Raw genomic sequence first — 16,650 nt, forward strand, 5'->3', positions numbered from 1 at the left:
ATGCTATTTGAAGCATTGTTGAATGGACCACAAAATCATTTGTTAAGGAGGCCGACTTGGAGGATAGAGAGTTGGATGACTTGGTGGATGATTGGGTTGTTGACTTGAGGGAAGGGTAAATGGATGACTCCATTCATAATGAGGCATAGGTGTGGGGACAATTGAAGAGATTGGTGGATTTGGGGGGATAAGAGGAGGCCCTATAGGCATATTTTGGACCTTCAAGATTGATAGAAATTCGAACTCACCATACTGGAGGGAGGCTTTGTGATAGTCTCTCTCCTCCCCTCGACCTTTCTTAAGGGAAAAAAAGGGGCTATTTTAATTTATTAGATTGTCCAAAAGCCTAATCCAATCTTTGTGGCTCTCATTATCAATCCTTTCACTATGCTTAGGCTAGTTACACATAGAGAGGAAACCTCAAGCTTCCCTAAAAAGTGAAGAAGTGTAATGCCACATGAAAGAAAGATATGTCTTGCACATTTTACAAGTTGCAGATAGATTTGGGTGGGAAACTTCCCCCATAGAGCATGCATTGTCCACGTCCAATGCATGTAAGGACAAACAAACTTGTCAATAAAAGAGAATTGCATTTAAAGAGACTTGAACTCATGCCATTGTTGTGTGAAACCATTGGTTTAACCACTACGCCATGTAAATCTTTTCATTAATGTTCAGGCGTTCTAGCTTTTAAACAAATTAAGGTGGATAGGTAGGGGACTTGTTGTATGTAATCAACCTTAGGTTCCAAAAAACCAAAGAGAAGCTTCTAGGCTACGTAAACCTTTTCGTTAATATTCGGGTATTCTAACTTTCCTTTGATGTGGACGAGTAGGGGACTTTATGTAACTAGCCTTAGGTTCCAAAAAACAAAAGAGAAGCCAAGAACCACTAGCTCAAGTAGTAGCAAAATGGTGTAATAAACCCAAGGTCGGGGTAGTGATGCAGCGCCTTGTATGATGTATGATGTGACAATTTTCGCCAGTTGGCTGGTTACTGAGATAGATGTTGTAATGGGACCACTTGTAAAATCCATGGTCAAAAGGTTGGTTACAAATATTGATGTAAACCCCAATATTCAATCAGTACAAAATCATTTCACATCCAAAAAACCAACTAGAATGAAATGTGTGTCTTGTGTTTGACCTATGACGGCAAGACATGTGAAGCCGTTCTTAGAGAGTTCAGGTGCGGCCTTGTTACTAGGGCACTCTTACGCGCCAGCAGTGGCGATTACCTGCCACCGGCCAGTGGCATGTTTCCCTCACAACTAGCCTAAGCTAGGCTACTCCTAGTCGGAAGGTTTGTCTGCCATGGGGCGGAAGAATAAGCGCACTAGGATCGAGAATCGCAAGGACGACCAGGACGCAGAAGCGCCGCCTCAACGCCAGGCGGCAGCGGCAGCACAGGCTTACCACCATCATCCGCATCATCAGAGCCCGTATGCTGGCTGGAGCCGCGCCTATGGTGCTCGGGACCCGAGCTTGTCTCCTTATCCCGCTTATTCCACCACCGCTGGCTATGGCGGCCCGCCGAGCTGGCTTAATCCTTTGCAAGCTCCACGCCTTTCTACGACCTTGTATGGTAACCATTCACCATCCCTTCATCCCGTCTATTCCCCTTTCAATAGCAGGCGCGCCATGGAACCACCTGTTATGGCGAAACGCCTGATACCTGACGACGGGACTAAAGATGAAGGCTCTTCTGCACGTGGCTATAATAATAGGGCTTCTGCCAATTCTGCCGTACTCTCAGACCTTCCTCTGGTGCCTCCGGCCCAGCCTTCGTATATGGACCTGGATAGTGCGAAGGAAAGAGCAGAAACGGCTGCAAGAAAAGCTCAGGACGAGCTTTTGGTAGCAGGAACCGGGGTAACCTTGTGGAAAGTTTCACAAGCTGTGTTGCAGGGCCTTAATGCAGATTCCTTCGAGTCGCTGGGATTCCAGCTATCTGACATCCCTAGCATGCGCAGGCTTATGTTACTTGAAGGAAAGGTAAACTTGTTTTGTATCTTCATATTCCCCCTGAAATTACTGCATTGCTGTTGCTGCTGCTTCTCCTCTACTTTGCATCTTTCCTACTTAGCATTGCTACAAGTTGGATGTGGTGGTGGCAGGTGAATGCTTATATTCAGTGTCATGTCGCAGTGAGGAAGATCACAACATTGCATGAACTAGGCTTGGAGATATCTGCAAATGAGGGTGTGAAAGACTTTGATGCATTGGGGCTTGGTCCTTTGCCAGTTCAGCCCCTGGCTATTCGATATTTTTCTCCTCCAACCGGTTCTGAAATCTGCAAACTAACAACAGAAGATATTCTTCAGTATCTTGGGGATTTCCTCAATAAGCATCAACAGTCCAAAATACAGTTGGAAGATTTCCTTGACTTCATGGTGGAGGCACGGTCTCTAGCATCTCGCCAGCACCTTTGTGCACGTATCCAGAGCTTTGGGTATGAAAGTGCTGTCCTTCACTAGATTTGGTTCTTTCAAGTCTAGCAATCATTTTTCTGTTGAAACCATATGTTTTCATTGTGGTTTTGTTTAGTATCTAGCTTCTTACAACTAAGCACATGTTCTCAAGAAAGAGGCATAGGAAACATGATTATATTTCAATTCTCCAACAAAGCCCAAAAGCACTAGAGCATAGAGAGGGAGTTTGACTGATTGTCTCCTTATCTACTTTCTTATCACACAATAACACATACAAGGATAGAGAAAACAACCAACACGTGCATGCCTTCATGGCTTAAGAGAAGGGTTTAAAGGTTCGACCTTATATACTATGAGCCACTAGTACACATTTTTGTAGATTTACAGAATTTTTGTAGCTTTGCCATTTGCTCTATAAGGGACAATCCCATGTGCAATGTGTTTGTGAACTTTGGGAATAGACTTTCCTCTCGATAGTTGTCATCAAATCCTCTTGTATTCTTGTGGAATGTCCTCATTGATGAAGTTCCTCATTCCACAGAAGAGGTTATATGCGATGTCTTTACTCTGGCATTTGTTGGTGCCATGTATAGTTGGATAGTAGTGCAGATTTGTATTCACTTTGGACGAACTAAAGACCACATTATCCTACAATGGTATAACTCTAGGAACATGATGAACATTAATTTTTTTGGGAACCTTCCATGGAATGCAATCTTAATGGGAAGAACACCATTGGATTGACCATGAAATGATGGAACACTAGAGTGCAGCCTATCACATCCTAAACATAGGCAAAAATAGTTGCGACTTTAGTTGTAGTTTTGGGATATGGGTTTTTTCTTCGGAGGGAGGGGAGATTAGGATACAGGTTGATACCAATGGAACATTCTAGCCACATAACACTTGATAGTCACTTGATTGAAACCTTTGTAATTGATATAGAAGCGTACCATATCATTTTTCTTTTTGGTGAGAAGGATAGGTGTCCCCCATGGGGATTTACTTGGCTCAATATAACTCTTAGCCAAATAATTTTAAAGTTGCCTAGCTATCACGTTCTTCTCCTCTGAGCCAAACCCACAAGGTTGCTGAGAGATAGAATGGCTAGTAGCAAGGTTTCAGTCCTATGGTCTAAGGTTTCTCGAGACGGCGGAAGTCTCCTCAAGTAGCTCAGATAGAAAAACATGAGCATACTCTTGTAATATTGAATCCAAATACTTATTTATATTTGAACTCATATTAAGATTACTATTAAAAGAAATTGAATTACATTGATAATTAGACGATTGAATTTTTTCAACAAAATAAATATAAGTAGTAATAATTGGATAGAAGAAACATTGAGTAAAATGTCAGAGTGCAGCGGTGCGGAAGCGTAGGACTGAGAGAGAGAGAACACAGAGAGAGAAGAGAGAGAAAGAGACAGTGGAGGATGAAGATCTGCTGTATAAAGTGCGCTGAATACAAAGATATGTAGATATATACACGGGCGCAGTGCGCTGGACTGCGTGTCTCCACCTCGACGATGCAACTTGCTGTTCACCTCGAAGTCCGCTGCAGTCTGTACTGTCATGTCAGAGTGTAGCGGTGCGGAAGCGTAGGACTGAGAGAGAGAGAACGCAGAGAGAGAAGAGAGAGAAAGAGACAGTGGAAGTTGAAGATCTGCTGTATAAAGTGTGCTGAATACAAAGATATGCAGATATATACACGGGCGCAGTGCGTTGGACTGCGTGTCTCCACCTCGACGATGCAACCTACTGTTCACCTCGAAGTCCGCTGCAGTCTGCACTGTCTCCTACACTTCTCTGCTTGTAGATTACAGACCGGTGGCACGCGCAGATTCCGTCTCTGTTGGTAAGACAGGCACCTTCCGGTCCATAATCGACTGGAACTCCAAGTCAATCTCTGTAGACATCTTCCCCTGTAATGCCTTCACAAACGCAAAAGCAGCCCCCTCTGACTATGAAAACTCAGTCTGCTAAGGCTCTTCCGCGTCCTGAAACTTCTTCACCCGCCGGAGGCGATGAAAAAGAAAAACCTGCACTTGAATGCTGAAAACTCAAACTTCCTCCGCTTCAAACAGCAGTAAACAGCAGCAAATCCACCACCTGGACTCCTTTCCTGTGCGCCCACATTTGCTTCAGCCTTGTTCCAAGGCGTAGCCCTCCTGTCTGCCCTCAAACGCTGAAAACGCAAATTTGTGTCGCGATAGAAACTCCTCTTCAGGTTGGTTCTGCGCTCAGACAGCCTTTTAACACTGCTCTGATACCATGTCAGAGTGCAGCGGTGCGGAAGCGTAGGACTGAGAGAGAGAGAACACAGAGAGAGAAGAGAGAGAGAGAGAGTGGAAGATGAAGATCTGCTGTATAAAGTGTGCTGAATACAAAGATATGCAAATATATACACGGGTGCAGTGCGCTGGACTGCGTGTCTCCACCTCGACGATGCAACCTGCTGTTCACCTCGAAGTCCGCTGCAGTCTGCACTGTCTCCTGTCTGAAATCTGCGAACAGACGGAATCTGCGCGTGCGACCGGTCTGTAATCTGCGAGCAGAGAAGTGTAGGAGACTGCTGAAGAACTCGGCTATTTATAGCCAGAAACTGGGCGAAAACCAGGGCGCCAGAAATAGCCTGTCGGCTGCATTTAATGTAGCCGATTGTTTGAACAGGTTGGACTGCCACGTGGCAGTCCGATTGCACAAGGACAGCACCTGTCCGATTGCACCTGCTGCTCCTGATCAGGCTGTGATCTCTAACATAAAACTCCATTGCTAAAATCATATGTACATTATTTTTTGTGATTCTAGAGGGTAAACGACCCTCAATCACATGAAAATGACCATTAAGCTCAAAAGAAAATACACGATTTTTATTTTTTCAAAGAACAATGGTATGTCAAGAATGACATTCACATGGTGAAGGCTCATAAGTCGGAAATCCATGATCTAAAGGTATTGTTGGATTGAAAGATCCAAGTTTGGTGCTACTAGATCCCAATGATTCACTGAAGGGACTTTCATATATTGGACATGATGAACTTGGTTAGTTGGTATCGTGTGGAGTAGCAGTCTTTTTGCATCAAGCGAGAATAAATAAAATTATAAATAGGATCATATTAAAAAAAATGTAACGTCTTAGTCATTTATACGGCCAATGACCTTTAAAAGATTATTTGGACCAAAAAGTGAAATTTTTAATTGGACTACTGTTGCTATTGCTAGGATTTACAAAACATTTTTCGAATTAAATTTTAGAAGAAATGCATGGAGTCTCAAGAATATTTATCAAAGACTGAGAAGTAGCCTTTGCCTTTTTAATGGGACTATTGTTGCTGTTGCTAGTATTTACAAATTATTTTTTGAATAAAATTTTAGAAAAAATACATGGAGTCTTAAGAATATTTATCAAAGTCTTGGAAGTAGACTTTACTCTTTTGTTCTGGGGAGTCTAGACTTGTGGTTCAGCAGGCTGGGCACATAGATTATTTAGGCATTTTATTTGTCATTATTTATTGAGGTTTGGCATTATTTGCAGCCAGTCGGCCAACATTTAATGCTAGCCGACTTGTCATATTGTAGGCATTTATTTTGGCCTATATATTGTTTGGTTTCCTCCTCATTCAGTCATTCATTATTGGACAGTCCTTGGAGAGAGGGAGCAGGTGCCAGTGCCTCCACAGCCGGTGACTCACATTGTATCTGTACTATCTCATGTCTTGGTATATGGATTCCATTTCCCGAGCATACATCTGAGTTCTCATCTGTATTGTGTTATGTCTTTCTTTTCTTTTGTCTTGTGTTCAGCAGTTTATTTCAGCACATGTTTATGCTTCCATTGCTGCACCACTTCTGACATGGTATCAGGTTTCAGGATTTGTGTTTCTGCTATGTTTTATTGCTGATTTCAAGACTGTTTTCCCCTTTTCTGATCAGGCGGCTGCTGCTCCATACAGGCGACCTGTTTGACCTGCGTTTTCTGCAGATTTGTCATCGCCTGCTGTCCAACACCTCCTGCTGCCTGTGTTTTCATCATCAGGCTGCTGGCGACAGTTCCGTACACCTGTTTATGGAGTGTGCAGCCTGCGTTTTGTTGTTTTTAGCACTATTTTGGGCTGGGCGACTGGCAGAACAGGCCGTTTTTGCTGTTTTTGGCAGATTTGAACTGATTTTCTGACTTTGTGCAGCAAATTTTGGCTTCTTTTGATCAGATTTTGGGTTATACTGTATGTGAATTCTTGTTTTTTGCAGTCTGTGCTCGTGGTTTGGCTGTGTTCCCTCTCCAAATACTTTCTTTTCTCTACTTCTGTTTTACATCCTCTCTAGATGCCTCCTCCGTGCACGTCCACTGCTGATACGCTACATGGAGATTCCAGTCATGCTTTTGTAGCTTCAGAGAGGGGTTTGAAAACAAAGAAGTCGAAGGCCCAATGTTACCACTGTGGCAAGAAAGGTCATTTACCGCAGGACTGGATAGAGATAGCGGCTTCCAGGAAGAAAAAGGAGCAGAAGACGAAGCGGGATGCGGACTCCTCCGATGAGTCCTTATCTGTCTCAGATTTCGATTCTGATCCTCCGACCAAGGCGAAGTCCAAGGTGCGGCAGGGATCCTCTTCTTCGGATCGTGGGAAGGGATTAGTGGCCCCTTCCTCAGCTGCTATCTAGTGGTGGTGATGAGGTCATCCCTCACGACTCTCTAGTGCCAGAGAGGGAGTGTGAGAGGGTGGTGAGATGGGGCAGCCACGCCCCATCTATATTTCTATACAGATGCACAGGATCCAGAGAGGGACATCCCTGATGCATCGACCGAAGTTTGGCAGGTACAAATCTTGGAGCTGGGATTGACATCCAGGTTCATGATGGGCTGGTTACTTGACAAAGAGCGGGTGGCTTTTGTCTGGAGCTCACATGAGGGGACACTTTGGCGGTCTGGCCAAAGACGGGGAATTCATGGTCATTTATGCGCTGCGGCATTGGTGACAGGATGGTTACGTATGCTACATCAAGGGCATTGTTGACAGATATTGAGAGCTGCTATGATCTTCTCTATCTTCAGGAGTTGGTATGATCGAGATTGACATCAGGTTCTCTCCGAGGCACCTTGGTGGTGGCTTGCACACCCACTACTTGGATATCCATGGTTCTACTATGGTGGACATTGTTGTATGTACTATGATGCGACATTATCATTGTATATTGTATTGTATCCGATCACCCATGATCTGAGAGAGGGTGTTAGCAGATTAGTTAGCTCATGGTTGAGTCTAGACTCGTGGTTTAGCAGGCTGGGTACATAGATTATTTAGGCATTTTATTTGTCATTATTTATTGAGGTTTGGGCATTATTTGCAGCCAGTCGGCCGACCTGTCATATTGTAGGCATTTATTTTGGCCTATATATTGTCTGGCTCTCTTCTCATTCAGTCATTCATCATTGGACAATCCTTGGAGAGAGGGAGCAGGTGCCAGTGCCTCCACAGTCGGTGACTCACATTGTATCTGTACTGTCTCATGTCTTGGTATATGGATTCCATTTTCCGAGCATACATATGAGTTCTCATCTGTATGTGTTATCTCTTTTCAGCACATGTTTATGCTTCCTTTGCTGTATCTGTCCAATGCATTGAGCGTCATTAAATTGATACAAATCAAAATACATCGTCCATTTGGCCACCCATGAATTGATGTTTGTCTCATCACATTTGTCCCCTTTAAAGGGATCGGTTTGAAATCAAAGAGGTAATGTCCTCATGGTTGCAGGCATAAACAGAAAATGGGGAGTGCAAAGCTCAACTAATTGCTGTTGAATTTCTTTTATTTGAGCTTGGAGACTTGCTACGAGGGACGAATCTCTGTGCAATTTGAAGGAAGAAGAGGCTTCGAGATGTTGCCCGTGCGTGTGCTCGGGTTTGGGAGAAGCCGGATCGGTATCGTCCATGTACTGAGATTCAGTGGGAATGGGCGCATCGTAAGGAGACACCTCGTGAGAAGACATGGTATTGATAAGAGAAGAGATTTTGGAGAGAGGATTTTGGAGATCAAGGGGTACGAGAGAGGAGAGGAGAAGCAACATAAATGATTTGCATTTAATGCAAAACTTGGCCTTTTGTTTTTGGAGTGGTAGCAAGCAGGGGGATAATCTTGGTAAGCAAAAAGAACACTTCTTGTCGTGGGAAAGGTTTATTATCCGACCTTTTTTTGTTTGGACCTAGTTCATTCTTCTTTCCCCTTCTTATTTTTTTTTTTTTTGATGTCCACACTCAATAAATGTGTGAGCTGCCTTCCACGAATTTAGTCCTAGAAGGGAATTGTTAGATTATGTGGCAATTAGAAGGCAACCCTTCCCACAATAGCGGCAAACGTCTTGTCCATTTGGAATTGGCTGCCCATTTGTGTGTCGAATCTCATCTCACTTGGAGAGGTGTTTTTTACAATGAGACGATGGCCTGGAGACCTCCAAACAACCGACTTGGGAGACAACTCTCGTCAGACCCTGTGCCGGTTTGTCTGTCTGTCTCTCTCCTTTTGTCATTCCAAGTGGACAATTATTGCTGCATGTAGCACATAGCGGATGGCCCCCCTCTAGGAAGGAAAGAATCCTTTCTTTCACTCCACAACATAATCATTATTCTCTCCATGAATGCTTCACTCTCTTTGCAGGGAATCAGTCCCTTTCTCTCTCCTCAATTGTTTCTTTCAAGACAATGAATTCCTTTTTTACTCCCTGGCGCAAGGTTTCTCTCTCCACATGACTTCCCCACACATTAATAGTAAAATTTAATGTGACAATAAGCATAATGTTAGCATTAGAATGAATGATAACATTAATACAAACATTAAATGATAATATCAAACTAACATTTAATGTCGATAACATTAACACTACAAATTACTATCAATCAAAATATTGATGCTTATTTGGGCTACAAGATTTTGGCTTCTAATGATGGTTTGCCATAGGAGTGGCAGCTCCCAAGCCTTTGATCATTAGAATCATAAAAATTTCTTGTGCATTAGCATTGACTCAACACAAAACCTGAGCATGAGTACAAAACAAAAGACATACCTTGCTTTGTACCCACTACTTGCAACATATGCCCCTCATGCACGCCTCTCTTGTTAGCAGTGGTCCATACCACCCTTAATGAGATAAAGGTGTACCTGTTAGGCGCTCTGAACGGGGTTTTTATGGGTTCTTGGGGTGGAAGGGGGAGGTATACCATGTCACTATGGTGGGTTGGATGGGGTGAGGGATATGATGTCGTAGTTGGTGCGTGCTGGGGGAAGGGAGAGGGGTGCCATGATGTGGTGTGGTTGGTTGGGGTGAAGGACACTATGTCTCTCTTGGTGTGTGCAGAGAGGAAGGGGGAGGGGTTTGTTATGACGTGATGGGATGGGATGGAGTGAAGGATATTGTATTGGCATTAATGAAACGTCCCCGTAGGATCCAACTTGCATATGAGACACGACACAAGCCAAACTCATCATAAAAGGGACTGGACATCTAACTCACCTCCTAGCTATAGAGCCAAATGGGCTCACTCTCCAGCCTAGGAGCTAGCAACACGTTGGGTCACGACCACATCCTAAGGGTTTCTGTCCTATACCACTAGCCCACATTATCCCAGAGTATAGATGCATCAGTCAATGGGCCAAGAGTCCAAGAATGGTGATCACACAATGAATTTGCACAATAGGGCCTTGAGTGCTATAAATAGGACTCGGCTGCCCTAACCTTGAAGTGTCCTTAGTGCATTCGCACTAAGTAACTTTATGACCATTGTGACCAATGCTACTAGGGCCCATCCGGATGTCTAGGGACATAATACATAGATGTTTAGTATCATTATTTGCGGGAGTTGGATTGGGATTTTGAGCTAGTAGTGGTCTATTGTCCCATAGAGGACAATGTAGTGGATCTTTTCACTAAGGCTTTGCCTCAAGCTTCCATGCTTCACCATATGAGTTTGTTGGGTCTTCAAACACTCCCGAGGATGTGAGAAGGTGTGTTAGCCTATTTTATTTCATATTGTCATCTCTTGGTTGTGAGATCCGTTAGAGCCTGACAGAGATGGAGGAGCTCTTACTGTTTCCAGGGTTGTATTTGAGTGTATTTCAGTTTTAGATTGTCTAGGAGTGTGTTTTCACTAGCTGTTCATTAATTCCAGCGCAGGAGAGCTCGAACGCGATGAAGATGGGGTCGTCGCCTGTGCGTCGTGCCCTGCTGCCGCTTGTTTGACCTATCGACCAGGGCCCCTGACGTCGCCCTGTTCTGTGCGCCCTGCTGCCGTTGCCCGCGCGACCTGTGACTCGCGCCCCCTGCCGTCGCCCTAACCTGCGTTTCGCCTGTGTCTCGCGCCCCTTGCTGTCGCCCTAACCTACGCCCTCTATTGCCAGGCCCCGTGGACGCCCGCCATCTGCCCGCCACTTCCGCCGCTGGTCGCTGGTTCTGTGCCAGCAAGCGGCGCCCTTCGCATCTGCCCCTCGCCGTCTGCCTTGTGCCTGTCCCCGTCACGCCTGCCCCGTCCACGTTTGACCGGTCTGCGGGACTTGCACAGAGAGAGAGAGAGAGAGAGAGAGAGAGAGAGAGAGAGAGAGAGAGAGAGAGAGAGAGAGAGAGAGAGAGAGAGAGAGAGAGAGAGAGAGAGCGCGAGTAGACAGCGGTATGGCTGGCCTGGATATGGATTTTCTCGACCGGACGGTGGCCGCCCTTGGCCCTGATTCCGACGCAGAGGAGCCGGAGGATATGGTGCCATGCACGGAGGAGCTGCCTCCGGGTTCTGAACTGCTGCCTGCCGGCAAACGCTCCAAGCATACTTCTGATGAGCCAATGGGTCCTCAGGAACGTTCCTATGCGCAAGTGGCCTCTGATCCTGTGGATTCGCAGGAAATTGACTGGGAACATTTGTTGGACTTTGCCAATACTCTGCTTGGCGATTATGTCCAGCATAACAATGAATCTTTTTCTGATGCGGGAACGGATGATGTGCTGGAAGCTACAGTGGACCCCAAATCAGTCTTGCGATCCTTCTCGGTGTTTTATGACCGTGCAGTTATACTTTTCTTCACTGGCAGGATCCCAGTGCTGTCGCATATTCGCCAGTGGATGCACCATTTATTGCAAGGGGAGTGTGTTGAGGAGATCTTCCTTGGACCTCGCGGCTTTTATGAGGTGCTGTTGAAATTGGAAACGCATCGAGCTGCTCCTGTCCAAGTTGCCACTTTTCTTTGATCGCCGCCTGGTCCATGTTGTACCATGGCGCCCCATGGCCGACTTCCAGCGTCTGCTTCAACAAGAATGCCCGGTGTGGGTGGAAGTGGAAAATTGTCCGGCGGTCTATTGGCCAATGTTGAAGGATGCGATGGCGGTTGTGGGAACAGTGCTGGTTCCCCCAAGCCTCAGGGCAATGAACTGCAACCGTTTATGCATGTTATGGGACACGGCCAGGAAAAGGCCCGCGTGGCTTCGCCTCAATTGTTCAGGCATGCATCCTTTGCATTTTCGCTTGAAATGAGGCAACTTTGCGGGACACTGCTTTTCATGTGGTAAATTGGGGCATTTCATGGCTGAATGCCCTGAAAGGCAACCGTCTTCGGAGGATACGCAGGTTGTGCTGCCCAAGGATGACATGGTGCTTGATGCCCCGCCCCAAGAAGCCCTTCACTCACCTCATGTCATGGATAAAGGCAAACAACAGGTCCTGGGTTTGGATTCCCGTCGCACTGACTGGATTGAGGCACGTCCCAAAAAAGGTAAAAAGTTGGATGCAGGCCTGGTAGATCCTGGGCCTACTGCTTCCCAGGACTCCGTGCGCACCTATACGCGCAGGAAAGAAATGGTCACTTCACAGCAGGCTGCGCGTACTATGGCCCCGTCTGCCCCCGTAATCAGTCTCCAAGGAAAGTCTATACCGACGGCCCCAAAGGCCCCCCTGCTAAGCTGGCGTTTGATACCAAAGGTAATGTGATTACACCCTGGGATCGGCGTTATCCCCGCCCCACTCCCAAGGCTGTGGATTTCCCTTCTACCTCTAAAGCAGGTCGCCAGAATTCGTTTGCAGTATTGGCTGATTTTCTGGATGAGGGCGTCCTGGATGCTCTCGCGGAAAAGGTGAAATCGAGGCAACAGGCGCCTCGTTCCTGACTTCCTTTTTGAAGATACATGAAGATAGCCACGTGGAATGTGCGAGGCATTTGCTCTCGCCATAAGCAACATGCCATGTGGACCGTCTTGCATGAGAACCAGTGGGATGTATTGTGTGCAATTGAGCACAAAAGTCACGGTGAAGCAGGAAAAGTTGTGGATTGTCATGGATTCCGTCTGTTTTATGCAGGGACCCATGCTACGCACTATTCGGGCGTGCTGATGATTGTCCATGAGAAATACCAGCCTGTCCTTGTTAAAAATGATGTGCAGGGCCGCTTTCTGGTAATCGAAGTCTTATTTGAAGGAGAGATTTTATGGTTATTGGGCCTCTATGCTCCGAATGATCCCGCATCCCGGCGGGATCTTTGGTCCACTTTGCAGGCCTCCATGTCACTTGGCCGAAGGGGGTTTTTGATGGGAGATTTCAATATGTGTGTTCACTCTTCTCAGTCCACTTCAGGGCATTCGGTAATGGATGCGCCGGAAAGCCGGGTGTGGAATTCCTTTGCTTTGCACGTACTTAAGCAAGATCTTTGGTCGTGGCTTCACCCTTCGTTTTCAGGGTTTACTTTTCATTCCGCACAATATGCAACTACTTGGTCGCAGCTGGACAGAATGTATATCATGCAGGGGGATGATTTTCTTCCCGAGATGCTGGAAATGAAGGTCTTGCAGCAGTATGCGTTGTCGGACCATTTCCCCCTCCAGCTTGAGATGCGGGCACAATCTATTGCACCTTTTATGCAGTTGCTGGACAGGCTCCCTTTACGTTTCAACTCCTCTCATTTGAAGCATTCAATTTTTCAGGGCTATATGCAGCAATTGATTGAGAGGTTCTTATTGGACTTTGCCTCTGAGGGCTTGCCTTCATTTGCACGGTTGCTCTCTAATGTGCAGCGGGTTGCTCGGCAGTATGGGATCCATCATGCCTCGCTTTGTCGCCGGCGTCGATCTGCAGCAGAGGACTTACTGGCTTTGGTCCGTTCCTTGCTCCTGGATTCCCCAGATGATGATTTTCTGCTGTCACTGGAGAGGCGTTTGGCCCATCTTCTTCAAGTGTTTCAGTTGAAATCTTATCAGCAGGCCAAGCTCCATAACCTGACTGACACATTGCAAGATAGTGCCTGCCAGTCTCATAAGTTCTTTCGCGCCTTGCATGCGTCTCCGGCTCGCGACAATATGATCAGACTCCAGGATTCGGAAGGTCGCATGGTCACTGATCCGCAGACCATTGTCAATATGTGCAGAAATTACTTTATGGAACTTCTTGGTTCTTCTTCCTTACCTTCTAGCCAGGTTACGCATGCCTGCTCGGTCTTCTATCATCTGGTCCGCCAGCAGGTTCCATTTGAGATGCAAGCCGCTTTGGAGGCGGATATTTGCGAGGAGGAGGTTATGGATGTTTTGTTGCACCTGCCTAAGGATAAAAGTCCTGGCTGGGATGGTCTCACTAATGAATTCTTTCAGAACTCGGCCACGCAGTTGGTGAAGCCATTGGTGGTCATGTTTCAGCAGGTTTGGGAAACAGGGGTCATGCCCTCCTCATGGAAAGAAGGCCTTATCAAACTGATTCCAAAGGTCCCTTCGCCGTCAAAGCTGCAACACTGGAGACCAATCTCTTTGATGGGCTCCATGTATAAAATCTACTCCAAAGTGCTGGCGAATCGGCTTCACAAGCACCTTCCTGCTATTGTGCATCCTCTCCAATATGGTTTCATTAAGGGCCGCAACATTCTGCATAATATCTTAAATGTGCAAATGGCTATTGACTATGCGCGACACTCCGGTCAGGAAGTGGTATTGATTCAATTGGACTTGGAAAAGGCGTTTGATTATGTCGACTGGTCTTTCATTGCAGATCTCATGTCTGCTATGGGCTTTGGTACCCGGATGTCCCGATTGATCTACACCATTAGTGCTGCGGCTTCCTCCAGAGTTATGCTCAATGGTGGGGTTACAGACCCATTTGTCCTTGCACGCTCGGTCAGACAGGGTTGTCCTTTGAGTCCTCTCTTCTTTGCCCTGGCGACTCACCCGGTCCTTTCGATATTATCCTCCATGGCAGCTTCTGGTCAGCTGGTAGGGTTGTCTCTTCCTTTGGGCCAGCACTTCATTAGCCAATCTTTGGCTGATGACACCTTTATGATTTTGCAGGCAGACAGGGACAACATTCGAAAGGCATTAGATGTTTGGACGCTTTTTGGTCAGGCCTTTGGGCTTCACATCAATGCCTTTAAGTCAGCCATTCTCAGTTGCACGGAGCCTGATTTACAGTCATTAGGCTGGCAAGGCCAGGTGGTTTCCCGTGGCTCCATTGTCAGGCATCTTGGATACCCATTGGGGGTGGATGTACGGCCAAAGGACCTACTGGAGTGGATTTCACAAAAACTGGCGGCGAAATTTATGTATTGGAAGTCGCAAGCGTGGCCATTCCATGTTCGCCTCAAAGTGGCTCAGACAATTATACTACCAATGCTAACGTATTTCCTGCCATTGTTGCCATGGACGTCTACTACTTTGAAGGCTCTCACTCATCCCATCCGTTTCATGCTATGGAAGAAGGATTCACTGCAGGCAGGCATTTCGTGGATTTCATGGTCACATACATGTACCCCTAAGCGCATGGGTGGTGGAGCTATTTTGGATGCAGAAACTCATATGCTAGCTCTCCGTTGGTCCCTTTTTCGCGCCATGTGTGTGGATCATCACCCGTGGACCATCATAGCCCGTTATTTTCTTGAGGACAGCGGGCTCCGCCATGGTAACACCCGGCTTCGGGCCTCCTGGTGGCATGTCCTTAATGCTGACTCTCGTTTTTCCAGTCCCTCTTTCTCTTTGTTACTGCACTTGGTCGGCTCTTGGAAAGTGGTGCTCCAAAAGGCCCGTTGGCACCCGGTAGGGGACCGCTTGCAGACTAACTCCTTTCAGCTCGAATTGTTGGCAGTATCCAGACTACTTTCATGGGAGGATAAACATCATCTCAGACTGAGATTTAACCGCATGGCCCGTTTAGGTGTGACGTCGGTTGCGGATGCTACCCTTGCCACTCGCAATGTCCTCGTATCATTTCGGACTGCTAGGCGACTTTTCAAGATTCCGCGCGGATGCCGTGATTTATGGGGAATGCTTTCGTCGGAGCTTCAGGGTAGGCAACCCTTTCCTGCCCTGGCTGTGGATTGCCCTTGGCAGGACTGGGACCTTGCAGGCCGGTTGAGTCTGGAAAAGGCCTCTACTAATCAGGTGTATCATCTTCTCATTCAAGATCACCAATGGCTGGGTGAGAAAGCTAATACTGTTTGGGGACTGCGGAAATCGCTGTCATGGTGGCAGACAACGCTGATGGAGGGCTGGCTGAATAAGGCACCTTTCAAATGCAAGGTCTTTCTTTGGCGGGTAATGATTGGTGGTCTTCCTCTTGCCTCCGCCCTTGCCAAGCGCCGTATCTCGAATGGTAATTGTTTCTTCTGTACCACAACGGCGGAATCGGCCCGACATCGTTTTCTTTCTTGCCCGCTCGCCAAGAATATCTGGTCACTCTTGTCGCACATTTGGCGCGCTGTGGTGGGGTCCTCACTAACTCCTTTCGACTGGGTTTTTGTGCGCTCGAAGTATCCCACACCGCCACAGTTGCATATGAAGATCTTATTTCACTTTTTCAGATACTGGGGATGCTGGCACATTTGGACCACGCGCAATGCTTTTCTCTTTGATTCGGTCTCTAATGTACCGCGCCATATTGCCAGGCTTAAAGGGCTCTTGCATTGGCAGCTAGATCTCATCCGACACTCCGACTTGCTCCCTCGGGAGGATTTGCATCCTTGGCATATGGCAATTGCCTCTGGGTCGTTGCCATGATTGGTGTAACCTTTTTGATGCATTACTACGGGGACTTCCCACATGTTGGCCTAGGGCCCTCGTGTCTCTTGTAATGAGAGAGAGAGAGAGAGAGAGAGAGAGAGAGAGAGAGAGAGAACCTCTTCACCTGATGGCTTAGTGTCATCATGTATCTTGTAATCAAGTAATCTTGTATTTTTTTCGTAATTAATACAATTACCTTTTACGAAAAAAAAAGA

The 16,650-nt window shown here is 46.5% G+C and overlaps 1 protein-coding gene across 6 annotated transcripts in view; it reads left to right on the plus strand.

The window, feature by feature from the left end:
- The first annotated feature begins 1,211 nt into the window (after positions 1-1,211).
- LOC148019207 (protein NO VEIN-like) overlaps positions 1,212-16,650 on the plus strand; it is a 139,107-nt gene continuing 123,668 nt past the window's right edge. For 2 of the 6 annotated variants that reach the window (XM_087660751.1, XM_087660752.1), the window contains exons 1-2: positions 1,213-1,994; positions 2,117-2,451. In XM_087660751.1, coding sequence (XP_087516877.1) covers positions 1,314-1,994; positions 2,117-2,451 — 1,016 coding nt within the window. In that variant the 5' untranslated portion in view covers positions 1,213-1,313. Of the gene's footprint in view, positions 1,995-2,116; positions 2,452-16,650 lie in introns of those variants that run through there. The other 4 variants (XM_087660753.1, XM_087660754.1, XM_087660755.1 and 1 more) reach the window with 4 other exon arrangements.

This window comes from Lygodium microphyllum, chromosome 20, assembly GCF_053477565.2.
Source record: "Lygodium microphyllum isolate KBCC chromosome 20, Lygodium_microphyllum_v1.1.10, whole genome shotgun sequence".
Taxonomy (NCBI): domain Eukaryota; kingdom Viridiplantae; phylum Streptophyta; class Polypodiopsida; order Schizaeales; family Lygodiaceae; genus Lygodium; species Lygodium microphyllum.